Source organism: Syngnathus scovelli, chromosome 6 (genome assembly GCF_024217435.2).
Source record: "Syngnathus scovelli strain Florida chromosome 6, RoL_Ssco_1.2, whole genome shotgun sequence".
In the NCBI taxonomy this organism is placed as follows: domain Eukaryota; kingdom Metazoa; phylum Chordata; class Actinopteri; order Syngnathiformes; family Syngnathidae; genus Syngnathus; species Syngnathus scovelli.
Window position 1 is genome coordinate 9,508,348 of NC_090852.1, and position 13,669 is coordinate 9,522,016.

General features: G+C 42.5%; 2 protein-coding genes across 2 annotated transcripts; both read left to right on the forward strand.

Moving 5' to 3' along the window:
- Window positions 1-2,205: 2,205 nt before the first annotated feature.
- On the forward strand, window positions 2,206-5,181 carry zpd (zona pellucida glycoprotein d). The gene is made up of 10 exons (XM_049722677.2): window positions 2,206-2,352; window positions 2,503-2,554; window positions 2,632-2,742; window positions 3,162-3,370; window positions 3,445-3,602; window positions 4,041-4,155; window positions 4,233-4,360; window positions 4,482-4,665; window positions 4,826-4,931; window positions 5,035-5,181. The coding sequence occupies exons 1-10, from the start codon at window positions 2,269-2,271 to the stop codon at window positions 5,166-5,168; spliced, it is 1,281 nt and encodes a 426-aa protein (XP_049578634.1). The 5' UTR covers window positions 2,206-2,268; the 3' UTR covers window positions 5,169-5,181.
- A 406-nt stretch (window positions 5,182-5,587) lies between these two features.
- mmp15a (matrix metallopeptidase 15a) lies at window positions 5,588-13,526 on the forward strand. The gene is made up of 10 exons (XM_049722676.2): window positions 5,588-6,222; window positions 7,429-7,577; window positions 7,807-7,926; window positions 8,006-8,319; window positions 8,541-8,702; window positions 9,096-9,472; window positions 9,621-9,759; window positions 10,894-11,044; window positions 11,127-11,242; window positions 11,625-13,526. Exons 1-10 carry the CDS (start codon window positions 6,106-6,108, stop codon window positions 12,086-12,088), a joined length of 2,109 nt encoding a protein of 702 aa, XP_049578633.1. The 5' UTR covers window positions 5,588-6,105; the 3' UTR covers window positions 12,089-13,526.
- Window positions 13,527-13,669: the final 143 nt, after the last annotated feature.

A 13,669-nucleotide genomic window follows, 5' to 3' on the forward strand; every position in this document is an offset into this window, starting at 1 on the left:
TGATCTTGCAACATTGATAATGTGTGAAAAATAGTCAGACAGTCAGAGTTATGTGCAATAATTTGCTGACAGCCTTCATTTTGGGTAGCGACACCCCACTCCGCCATCCGTTCTACTATTCTGTGTGGCCCACACTCCGTGTCCTTCAGTCTGGCCTGAGAGAACACAGATGGAGGCTCATTCTGTCAGTGCTGCTCCACATACTGTACACACGTGAAGTTCACTCTGTGCTGCAGATCGACTAAGCCAATAACCACAATTCAATTCATATTGTTGTATTTACTCACATAAACCAGGCCTTTATTTCTTTATTTTAAAGTTTATTTCAATCACTTGATTGGCACGATCCTCTTTTTGGGACAGCTTGCTACTTTCGACTGATGCAAGCATCATCCAGCAGCAAGTGCAACAGAAGACGTGTCCCTCAGGTGTGTGTGCCCCAGCTGGTGTTGTGAATCAGGCCGATGACAGAGACCGCCTACAAGCCGGCTATTTCACAACACCAGGGTGGCACTGCACCACTGTCAACGAACACTGACTGCAAAAAAAGGAAAGGATCCACAATATTTTGAACAGAGAATGGCCGTTATTTTCTTTTGTGTATCATTAGTAATGCAAAAGAAGGACACACTACCGCATTTTCCGGACTAGTAATCGCAGTTTTTTTTCAGAGTTTGGCAGGTGGTGTGACTCGGGAGTGACTTATGTGTGACATTATTAACACATATTTCACATGCTAATATGTTCTTGGTGTTGGATTTTATCAAATAGATTTCCCCCAAAATTGTGACTCATACTCCAGTGCGGTTTATATACGTCTTTTTCTTCTTTATTATGCATTTTATGGCTGGTACGGCTTATACTCCGGAGCGATTTATTGTCTGGAAAATACGATATTTTGTACTCATGTGCAGGTCAATAATTTGAATTTTTATGGGTCAATAAATTATAATCAACTACTTACTTTGTATTTGACTTTTTTTCATCCAGTCTTTCTTGTGTTTTAGTCATTTAAAAATATCCAAAATATTTTCACTTATATCAGTCAGAGAAACATCCACTACTATCTACTTTTCTGAAAGCCTTTCCTTTATGCACACTAACAGTTCAGATAATACAGCGTGTTAGTTCCTTGTTGCTTGTAATAATGTAAATTGTCCTGCATGGTGGACAGAAAAGTTTTAACAACAAAATAAACAGCACGCCTTGGGGTATTATTTGTCAAATTTATGTATTACAGCTCACAAAAATGGACAGAAATCCAAATATTTTCATATTCAAGGCACATGACAGCAGTAGAGAATGTGTGAGTGTTTCAGGCTTGATCTGCTATTGATGACCATCAAAGCTTCCTCATCATTCACTAGCGCTCTAATAACCACAAACTCTTCTGCTTCTGTCACAAACAGATGGAAGACAGAAAATTGTGGTGTCTGGGAAAATGGTCCTTATAGCCTCTGGGCAAGTGGCGACCTGTCTAATTTTGACACGTCGAGATAGTACTGTAAATCTGACATATGGCACATATCTGTTTACTTCTAGAGAGTCATCCTATTATTATGACGTATTGTTATTACTATTATTCCTATTATAGACCCTGCTGTATTACAGTATAATGTTAGTTAAGACAGTTTTTGGCACACATTAGTTTTAAGCACATATAGCATGTGAGTGATGTGCTTACATGTGCTTTAAAACTTTGCAAATGTATAACTGGTTCAATTGGCTCGAAAATTTTAAAATAATTGGTTTTGAGAAAGGAGTAAAAAAAGATCGCTATCTCATGCCTCCAGGGTGACTGTGATTAGAATACGGGCCGTGGTTCTGCACTTATAGTGATTAGGATAAAAAACCCACCCTTATAAAAAGGCTATTTTGAGCTTAAAATCATTATTCTTATTTCGTTTAAAACCATTATAAACCAACATTTTGTCGTGTGGCGACGTCAGTCATATCAGGGAGCGTGATGGCGACATCTAGTGGTCACTATCCCAATCACCCAAGGGGACGTGAAAGAGTCCTTGATATATTTTCTTTTTATAAATAAATCAAAACGATGAAATACCTTTAATGTGAGATAAACTGAAGCAAAATTAACTTGATAACCTTAACTTGAATAATTACACAAACCATTGAAAGGATATAAAAGTCAAAGTGAGTCTAAATTGATCACGTTATCCGCCATGACAGACCACAGGTGATTTTAATTGCAGGACGTCCGGTAAGGAAGAGGTGACATCAAAATCTAACGGCCCCGATTGACCGTGAATGAAAGCTTTCAAATTGGACTTAAAAGTTGCCCTTTTACGAAAAAGAAAAAATAGCACAACAATGTCTTTGAACAACTGTCAGGTGGGTGTGAGTTTGCCTCTTGTGTTATTTTGTTGCGGGAAGTAGCTCGCTAGCTTGCCAGGCTACCTCACCTGGGCTGCTAACCATTATGAGTAAGAACATAAGGCAGTTCTTGACATTTAATATAGAAATATTTCATGTTCACGCTAGCTGGCTGTTCTCCTCTTGCTGGTCCTTGGATTCACCCACCACCAAGTAACAGGTATTTCTAAACAAATGTTAAGTGAAATGTCAGATGACGAGCATGTTAGTATGCGCCAATGTGCTTTGTGCAAACAGGAATTTGCGACGTGGATATTTGCGCTACCAACCCAGAAAAGTGTGTCCTATCTAAAGACAAGAGTACCTGCAAGTGCGTGGAAGGGTTTTATGATGATCACTGTGACAAAGGTAATCTTGTCCATCCCCCACGCCTTTTTGTGTGTTAGATCATCATTGAGACAATAGACATATGCATATTTTAATTTACAAGTTTCCAGCTCATGAATTGTTCAAGTCTAATCGAAACTCATGAATGTTTACATTTTTTGTGTGTGTGGGGGGGGGGGCGCAAATTGTTTTCTTATTGTTACAGTATATCACTTGAACTAATGATGGCAGTCACTGGAGATTAACTAGCAGACTTTGTCCCATCACAATTGGTAAAACTGCATAGGAGCACTGTTTTCTATCCAGATAGGGATTTACATTTTGATAATTTGCTTTTCCGTAACATTAGTAGTATAACCTAGGATTGAATATTTTCTTTTAGTACATAACTAACTTGTTCAATTAATCCTGAGGGGAAAAAAACTTTTCCTTTTAAACAGATGCACACATCAAAGTCTTGTGCACTAAAACCTACATGGGAGTCAGAGCACGAGAAGAGTTCTTCATGTATTACAACACGCCAGTTACGTCTTTGCACCTTCCCAATAAATCATGCAAAGCTTACAGGGAAGTTGTCAACAAGATTCCATACTACATGATCAAGATAGCAAAAAATGAATACATCGGCTGCGGAGGCCAGTCGCTAGAGGTGCGTCAATGCTGCAAAGTGTAACGCTGGCTGCTATGAAATACAATGACTGATGTGAATTTGATTGTTTTCAGAAAAACTTTACACATGTCACATACACCATGAGTCTTCAATCAGAGCCTCAGGTCTTTGGAAACATCATCAGAGATCCAGTCATCAAGTTGGATTTCACATGCATTTACCCATTCATCAGAACGGTCAGCCTTCCTTTTGCAATTCAGCCCATTTCCAGGTAAAGTGGCTTTCATTATGTTTTCCCATTCTGTCTCATAGAGATGTGTGCATTGTCAAACTACAGAATTCAGCCCTTTTTTCTAACTAGGCATTTATATGGATGGATGGATGGATGGATGGATGGATGGATGGATGGATATAACCCACCTGGCAACTATAGTAACACTGGCACTATTTATAGTTGAGGTGATCTGAATCATTTCAGTCACTCTTCCGCACTTTGTCAACTGAGGCGGATGTTGCTGATTTAGTTGTTACGACGACAGTTTAATCACCAATGTGACACAGCGGATGCATATTACATTATAAAATGTTCTATAGGTGTCGGTCTTTGAGATTCAGTGGAAGTACTGTGTGAGAAAGTGTTTTGCATCGGTTCATTTCTCAAGCAAACAAGCAATTAAATGACAAAGTTCCGCTTGGCTCTCACAAACAGCGAGGCGATGGTGCGGGTCGATGAGCTAGACGCCATCATCCGGATGATGTTGTACACGGATCATAGCTACACCACACCTTTCAGCAGCGCCCCCACTATCGAGCTGGGGGACCAGGTAGTCTCCAGCTTCACTTTCAATTCTGCCCGTATCACTCTGCAGTTTGGTTTCAATATCCTCTGTCATGCGTTCAGGTGTATGTTGAGATTGCCGTGACGGAGCCAGCAGACTTCTTCCTCCTCCGCATAAACGACTGCTGGGCCACACAGAGTCAGCATCCCAATGCCTCGGAGGGATTGGTTCACAGCCTGCTTTTGAATGGGTTGACACATTTCTACACTGAAATTTTCATTCTTGATTTTTTTTTTTTAGTTTTTATTTTTTTCCCCCCCATGAACGCATGTGTGTTTATGACTCCTCTTCCCCGGTGTCTGTGTGTCAAGGTGTGCGACGGACGACACGGTTGGCTTCCATAGCCTAAACGAGCAAGAGTCTGGCCTTAATGGGCAGAGTTCGACCATTCACTACAGCTTCGCCATGTTCCGCTTCACAGTGGAGCCGCACTTATTCTATCTTCACTGTACCGTGCAGCTCTGTGACCCCGATGACAGTACATCCTGCACACCCGTGAGCTCATTACTGTCATCCTAGCTACTTCTCAATGTCCACGATATATTTTCTCTGTATGTGATGGGCTGGGAGGTTACGTTTGGGGAAGAATGATTTGCAATATGATCATGTGTTTTTTTATTATTTTAAATGAGTTGGGGGTTTTTTTTGCTTGCAGAACTGCAAATCCATCACTAAGCGAGAAGCAGTGCGAGTAGACTCCGCCCAAGGGCTCTTGTCTTACGGGCCCATCAGAATTGAAACGCCAGATAAACCGCTGTTTAGTAAGCCACCGTTGCATTATCGCGGTGTCCTTTTTTTTTTTTTTTTAATTATTGGTTTTAAAATAACACAAACTTGAGTGTTTTTGTGTATCCTTCCCCACAGATGTCGTGACCACTGTGGTGCTCCCTGTAGCAGGTGTCTGGGCTGTGGGCTTCATCCTCGCTCTCCTCATTGCAGTGGCAAGAGTTGCCAGTAGGAAGGTTGTGCAAACTGACCAGTTATTATCATGTCAATAAAATGTCAAAACATTGTTTGATGCTTAGTTGTCACAATAAACAGGTCAGCAAATATCTCACTTTGGATAGGCAAACAACGGGACATTCAATTACATAAATCATTAAACTCATTCTCTTAGCAGATGGAGGTTCCTCCTGTTGGTTTATTGTCAAGATCAGATTTTGGTGAGTGATCAGTGGACTTTTTTGCATCTTTAAGCTTCCATGCCTAAAACTAGACAAGCGCTTATCATTTCTTATACTTGGAAACCTATATTTATCGTTGCACCACAATAGACTTGCAACCAGTCCAGGATGTATCCCCTCCGCTTCTTCTCCCAAGTCACGTGGGATGGGCCATAGTTTCAACATGTCCTACCTCAAAATGACTTGTAATTTCTTTGGAAGCCAGTAGAGGACGATGTGGGATACGGTCTCCCCCTCCACCTCTCCACCTCTACACCTTGTTTTTGAGCTGGGTGGGCTTCTCATTCTCAACCTCCGAACTATTTGTCTTCTCATAGCGACCTCCTATTTATGAGTTTCTACCGCGCGTGAAAAACACTGACATCTTTCTATAAAAATCTTGGCGTTCATTTTACGGCTGTATTATTTTCGTCGCAATGAAAGTCAGAGTTCAAGTTGACCTCCCATTTTTGTTTGGAAGTGTGCTGGAGAGATCGAAGGCAGATTATCATCAACGCTGCACTATTGGACAACAAAAGGGCCCAGAGCTGTCTTAACTTGGACCACACACTTATGGAATTCTACCAATTTACTTGTTTCACCGTGAGCGTGATCATTTCTTGAAGTTTGATAGGAGACATTTGTTGCTTGCCTCAATGTGAGAGGACGCGAAAAGTTGCTGCTGTTTTGCCTCAATCCTTTTCCCTCGCTGACTGAAGAGTTACTTTCTTTGCTACACTGTACTTCCAACACTTCACAGTGGACGTTGAAGATGATCTCAGCTCAAGAACCCCAGTGTCAAATCCTGATCATTTCTGTCTATTTACTTGCTCTGTTCCTTGGCACCACCGCGGCGGGTGTTCCGGAGCAGGACGGCTTCAATGCGGAGGTAAGTGATGATTTGTCGTCAAAGTTTGCAACTTGTGTTACTGCATTCCAAGCATGCTCACCATTTGACGTTCTTTTTATTTAACAATTCTCTTGGGACTTGATTGTGGAAAGTGCTCAGTTGGGAGAAAAGTGCCAATTCGCCTACCTGGAAAATTAACGTTATGCAACTCAACCGGGTTGTATCATCTCCCAAGCCATATTTGCTCAATGTAAAAAAAAATAAAAATGCAATAATTCATTTGAAACAAATTTCTTATGAACTAGTATAGTATATACATTATTTTAAGGCATGGCAGCTTTATATAACTCAAAGTGCTTCACAATTAAAACCACATTTAAAAGCATTTCTGAGCAAAGTAAAGCGAAAAAAAAATAATTTAAGACATTTTAAAGCTAAGTAAAAAAAATAAGTAGCTTACTAAAATTAATATAAGAATGTACAAACGAATAAAACATGCTTACCCTTTAATATTACTGTGAAATACAACCATGGTTGCATAATTGTGCACATCCTCAAGTATGAAGATGAAGTGTTCAACTGTTCACATTAAACAAATCACCTTCACATCAGACAATCATTTGACTTGACTGCAAAGAGCTACAAAAGTTGCAAATACTGTAACGTGCAGGGCATTGGAATTTAACATACCGCCGTTCTCAGTATTTTCATTTTGCATTTGATATATTGCATAATTGACATTTGCCGTGTCGTCAAGGCACAAATACATGTGCATATTTACTGGTATGTGTGTGGCGTTCGTGCTGTTGCCTCCACGCTGTGCACATCTGTGACCCTGCCATGTCAGGAAAATGCCCGCTATGCTGTTTTTGAGCCCCATGTCTTGAAAGTCAAGCTTCATGGTGCTGCTTTTTTATCTACGTGGCTCCACGTGCTGCGTCACAGGTCATCTGGATGAGTGTGATCACAAATATGCCCAAGCACAACTCAGTAATATTTTCATGTGTTTTCTTAACATCTGTTTACATCCTTTTTTTGGATCTCACTGCAGAGAAGGCGCCGGAATGTGGTAATATTATTAGAGGCCATCTGGTTTCTATCGGCATTTCTTTTTCCTCCTCGGATAGTTCTCCAGTTATTAGGCAATGGCTACTTTTCCAAATGAACTTTGATGCTGATGCCTTTTAGATACTAACCAATCCAAAGCATTTGTCATGGTAAGGCGACCTCTCATTCTCCTTTCAGGCATGGCTTCGTCAATTCGGCTACTTGTCTCAGGCCAGCAGACAGATGTCCACGATGCAGTCAGCTCAGATCCTGTCCCAAGCAATAAGTGACATGCAGCGTTTCTATGGCTTGGAGGTGACCGGCAAATCTGACCCCGCCACTGTCGCGTAAGATCCATATTCTTGCATGCTTGTGATGACTGTCATCCCTCATTGAAAACAGCAGCCATAAAAGTGATTGCAGACATTTTGCAGCACTCATGATGGAGTACTTTGTCAGGGACATGCAAAAGTATTTTGTTATGGAGCAATGATCGGCAACACAAGTTGATCATGGATTTTATGTTGAGCTAAAATCTGAAATGTAGCTCATGTTTGTGCTGCCTTTGCTGTGTAGGGCCATGCGTCGACCTCGTTGTGGCCTCCCAGACAAAAAAGCCGACCTGGATGATGGTACGAGGAAGAGACGCTACGCTCTCACGGGACAACGGTGGGACCATGACCACATCACCTACAGGTATGCGGCATCAACATCTGGCCCGCTGAAGGGCAATGCATGTATTCTGTATACCATTCAAAACATTTCTATGTGTCAGTATATTGGACCAGCACATCCCGGCCTCCCTGGGAGCGCAGAGGGCATTTGATGCGATCCGCAGAGCCTTCAACGTCTGGCAAAGGGCCACGGCGCTCACCTTCCAAGAGCTACCGGTTCAACAGGGCAACAGCAGCCAGGCTCAGCTCGCGGACATCCTGTTGTTGTTCGCCTCTGGTTTCCATGGCGACATGTCTTTGTTTGACGGCGAAGGGGGATCACTGGCCCATGCTTTCTACCCCGGGCCTGCAATGGGCGGGGATACACACTTTGATGCGGATGAGCCTTGGACTTTGGACAGTCCAAACCATCAAGGTTGGCGGGTTGCTTCTACTTGTTTTTTTTATGGTCTCTGAATGCATGTAACCTTTATTTTATTTATTTTGTGCAAGTCTGTGTGGTATGATTCCTTTTATTTGTGCTGATTTCATCTTGAACCTATTTTATCTTCTGTTTGGTTTAGCTGTGACATTTGGTATGTTCAATTTATCTCAAGAAATTTACACATTATTGTGATCTCACCATCTATCCTTCAGGTATTGACCTCTTCCTGGTTGCAGTGCACGAGCTTGGTCACGCTTTAGGTCTGGAGCATTCTGACAATCCCAATGCCGTTATGGCTCCGTTCTACCAGTGGATTCACACGCACAACTTCACACTGCATGAAGATGACATCCAGGGAATACAGAAAATATATGGTGAGAAGAATCATTGATGTCCACAGCAAAAACAATATTTAAACCAAATGCTAAGCCATAGTGATCTGATCTAATAAGCGGAGGCAACGTCTGTTGTCAAACATTTCTGCATATTAATGAACAAAAGTATAAGGCCATCAATTGTTTGTACTCATTATGTAATAGTGTTTTGGTCTCTTAGCAACCAGCATGGCAGCTTTTTCTCCAAAGCAGTCACAGTGAATTAAATGCGCTAAGGCACTAAATGGAAAATCACGACTTGCAATGAAGTGGGTGTTATATGCAAGAAAGATATGATCATGTTATAAATGCAACACAGGCAGCATTACTTTTGTTGAAAAGTGTTTTATAAAACTCCCAGTGTGTTAAAGTAGCACTTTCTTATACTTCCAGGTCCCCCTCGTGTTACTGAGGCTCCTCCCAAACCTGGTGGTGATCCGGAACATGCATTACCCACCTCTACTTTTCCCAGTGAAGACAAACCCACTCGTCCTCCTCCAGTTGATGCTGAACCAGACACTCCGAGCCCCACTAAAGGAAGCCCGCATGTGCCGAATGAACCCGAGCCAACCCCCGTCCTGACCACTCGTCCCGCAATCCCTATTACCACCCACCCTGATACAGAAGTCACTTCACCCACGAGAAAATATGTGCCCCACCTTCCGCCTACTCGCCAGCCTCCGAAGCAGCCGGATAACAAAGCCCCTGATATCTGTGATGGGGACTTTGACACTGTGACCCTTCTAAGGGGCGAGATGTTTGTGTTCAAGGTAAGCCATACTTGGATTGGTCAAATCCATTTGGAATGATAATCATAATATAATCTCTTCCTTTACATGAGAGAGATGAATATTTCCCTGACCTTCACGCAACACAACCAAATTCAATGCACGTTCATCATGTATTGTTTGTTCGCAGGGTCGCTGGTTTTGGCGTGTGCGTAGGAACCGAGTCCTGGACAACTACCCCATGCCGATATCTGTCTTCTGGGCTGGTCTTCCAGACAACATCGATGCAGCTTATGAGCGCCACGATGGCAAATTTGTCTTCTTTAAAGGTACAACCTCTGGATGTTAGGAACAAATTTGCCCCATCAGCATCTTATACAGGACTCAACCGCTGTTTTTTTTCTTTTCTCTTTTGCTTCATCTTGTCCGGCAAAGCTAAGCCAGCATGGAGCCGTTTAAGTGCTTCCCGTCAAAGACAACAGGCAGTGGAATTCAAATCTGTGTTTGGATTTAAAAAGATCAGTCTCAAAGGAAATTGTGCAAACTCAGCATTTTTTTTCTCTTGCCAAGCCTGAATTCCAAAGAGATTAGAATAATTTAACTCTGCCAGAAATGGCTGCACATACGTATTGTTTGTCGGGTCTATACATTTACAATAATGCATGAGCTATGTGCGTGAATGTTGGTGTGTTGCGAGTTAAGTAGATGTCACAAATGATGTGTGCACAGCTTGGCAGCTGCAGCTAGGCTCAGTCCAGAAATTGTCTCCTGAGTGAGAGCAGATTGCATCAGCCCTCTCTCCATTGCTTCACCTTTATAATGAGACTGCAAAAGACGTTTCACAGTTTCCAATATTTTCCCAAGTTTAAAAGCACAACATAGTTTGCTATTTCTACTTAGAGAAAGAAATTTAAAGTATCTCACTCAAATGTCGCATGTGCACTCAGATGGAAGCTGGAAAATGTCCCCCAGCTGCCGGGATGATATTGGAGCAGACCACTTAAACGAGAAGTCAACTCCAGAATTTTAATTCCAGTAATATGTTCCATGCTGCCCCACCAGTCCAAAGACTGTATTTCGATTGATTAGTACTCCATTTGTGGAATATGAATCAAGCAAAAAAATCCCCTTCAATCAATCATTTGCTCAATCAGAGGTTGTACTAGACCTCTTTGTCCCTGCCCGAAGCAGAACACTTCATTAAACATCTGGGGGCTCTTGGAACAACGTTTGATTGCACAAATGCATTTAAAAAAAAAAACTTAACCCAGAAACACCAGAATAAAACATGTCGCACACATTATGCTATTTCTGGGTTTCTGCTGCCCTTTGATTATGAAACTCTAGTTGAAGTGACTCCACCATCAGTTCTCATCATCGAGTCTATCAGTCTTTTGTAGCACTCGTCCTCAGTAGGTTTCACGAGTGTCTATCCCAGCTTACTTTGTATTTTTTCCCTGCAGGTGATGAATACTGGGTATTCAGGGAAGCGGATGTTGTGCCCGGATACCCGCAGCCCATTCGGCAATATGGTCAAGGTATCCCATCTCACGGCATAGACACAGCAGTCTGGTGGGAGCCGAATGGATACACCTACTTTTTCTCGGATGACCGGTATATTACACTCAATCCCTTTTAAGGCTTCTGCATACAATTGAGTAAGATCATCAGTATTAAATATCTGTGGGTGGTGTAGATACTGGAGATTCAACGAGGAGACCCGTAGATCGGACCGAGACTTCCCAAAACCAATCAGCAGATGGGGAAAGATCCCTCCTTCACCCAAAGGAGCCTTCCTCAGTGACGATGGCGGTAAATGAGTACTTACACTATTGAGAACTTCCATCCATGACAAATATGGTCCAAAAGTAGTAAGAGCAAAGATGTTGTCAGGGAAAGAATGAAAAATTGCGTAGTGTTGAATGTCAATGGAGATTGATTAGGCTAGCGCAAGTGGAGCAAGGAGAATGGCAAGAGGGGGAAAGAATGAGCTCTCTGGTTTGAGGGCTGGCCAGTCCTTTGCTTTGGAAATTAGATTTGTGGCAGCACTGCTCAAAATGCACCAACTCAGTTATATGACCTTACGGACAAGGGACATAAAAATGAATGGATGGAAGTTACAGTTTATATCTTTGATTTGTTGATGGCATCTAATATGACTATGAATGCAAACTGCCTTCTGTTTCTCATGCAGCATACACCTATTTCTACAAAGGCACCAATTACTGGCGCTTTGACAACCACAAGACGGTAGCAGACAAAGGCTACCCACGCTCCATCCTCAAAGATTTCATGGGCTGTGTGGGCGTCCCGGTGCCCCAGCCAGACCCAGACATTGAACCCAAAGCTGAAGACAAACCCACGAAGCCTCCAGACAGCGGGGACGATGCACACAAAAACACAGATCGTGAAAAAGATACGACATCCGAAAAAGATGACGACGGCCCACAAGTAGATGAGGATGACCAAGATGTAAACGTGGTTGTGACGGTGGCCGACAACGGATCCAAGGTCATGACCTTGATTATGGTGGTGGTTCCTCTGGTGCTCATTTTGTGTATCCTGGTCCTCATCTATGCCATTCTCAGGACTCTGCAGAACAAAGAGACTCCCAGAGCGCTGGTGCACTGCAAGCGCTCGCTGCAGGACTGGGTGTGACGCACTTTCAAACCGATACAGTAGACACACTATTTTTCTTCTGCAGTGTTTTGGTAGGAAGATTCTTTTATTGTGGCTATTTAGCCATGCATAATAATGCAGAACTTGTGAAGTGGTTACTATAGTGCCTGTGGAGCTAGTTTAAAATTTCCCTTTGTCACATTCATTTGATCCCATTTCTCAGATGCTATAGACTTATTGTGAAAGACACATGGCATAATAGGAATGGAGTGTTTTCAATTATCTGCAGAGATCGGAATTGACAGATGTTTCTGCACTGATCACAGATCTTCTTTGCGCTTGACGTTTCTCTACTGTTGTTGTTTTGCTGCTGCTGCTTCCACGCCTGCGTCAGCACTCTGAAGCGCACGCTAGCAGGGGTCATCCTCCGAGCAGCGCAGGAATGTCAGACAACACATGCCCAAATATCACATGATCTCAAAAGCCCCCGGAGAGACAAGACGCAGAGAGTGCTTACCTAAACACAGGCACATAATGCACTACGAGGGGTTTTTTTTTTTTTGGTACGCAGACTCTCAGGCTCCAGCGTGCACTCCTCCCACCAAGATGACTATTCAGTCCCCACCACGAAATATACAATCCCAGCGGAGCCGTATTGTTACAGTATGGTTAGTGTTGAGAATCACTTTTCTTTACTAAATACCCCTTTGCTCTAACTTAAACCAAAAGTGAGATAAGCGACCATTGGGAGTTCCGTGCGGACTGGATAAAGAAGAACTGACCGGGGTCTGGTTTCTATTAGGCCCACATGCTGAAGATTTAATAGTTTCGGGGCTTGAAGAAAGGAGAGATAAATGGAAAGGAAGAAATGAAAATGTTGAGGAGGAAATGAGAAAGAATGAGATGAGGGTTCTGCCAGATTTTTTTCCTTGGAAAAGGAGGAGGGGGGAGAAAGAGGGAGGAGCAGCGCTGGCGTTGTGCCTCTTGACCTACATGATTTAAATCCCACTCCTCTTTTTCCCCCCAGTTTGTTGCCATGAGCGGGAGATGACTTCCTCTTCCAACTCCTCCCTTCCTCTTCTCTTCTTCTATCCACTTTTCTGCAAATTTTCCGCAGTTTCCATCTACATTTTTTGTCCCACATGTATTCGTTTGAGCTACATTCTTCTCCAACACAAACCTGAAGAATTTCAAAATGTTGATGCCCAGTCAGTACTTTTTGCAGCTTTTGTTCTTGTCTGTGAAAAGCCGAAGATCACAGACTCCACTCATTTGCATTTGCTTTTTGTGGATTCTTCCCGCTACCTTGACTTTTGTTTTAAAGACCTACTTAAAATTTGTAGTGTTGTTCATGTGAGCAGTCATCAAGTATTCCAAAAGTGTTCATGCATGCAGAGCATGTTGTGTTTTGGGGCCTGCACAGTCCGGTGTGGATTTTGTAGAACACTGACAATAAAATTCACCATTAAAAACAAAAGCACACCAGTTTTTCCCCCCCTTCCTCACATATGTTCGTTATTAACTGGAACGGTTTCTTTCCATCGCTTCTTCAGTGTGGATTATTTTTTTCCACCACAAGAGAGAGCCCTTTCTCACAAGTGACATGGCAGGCCAATCAAT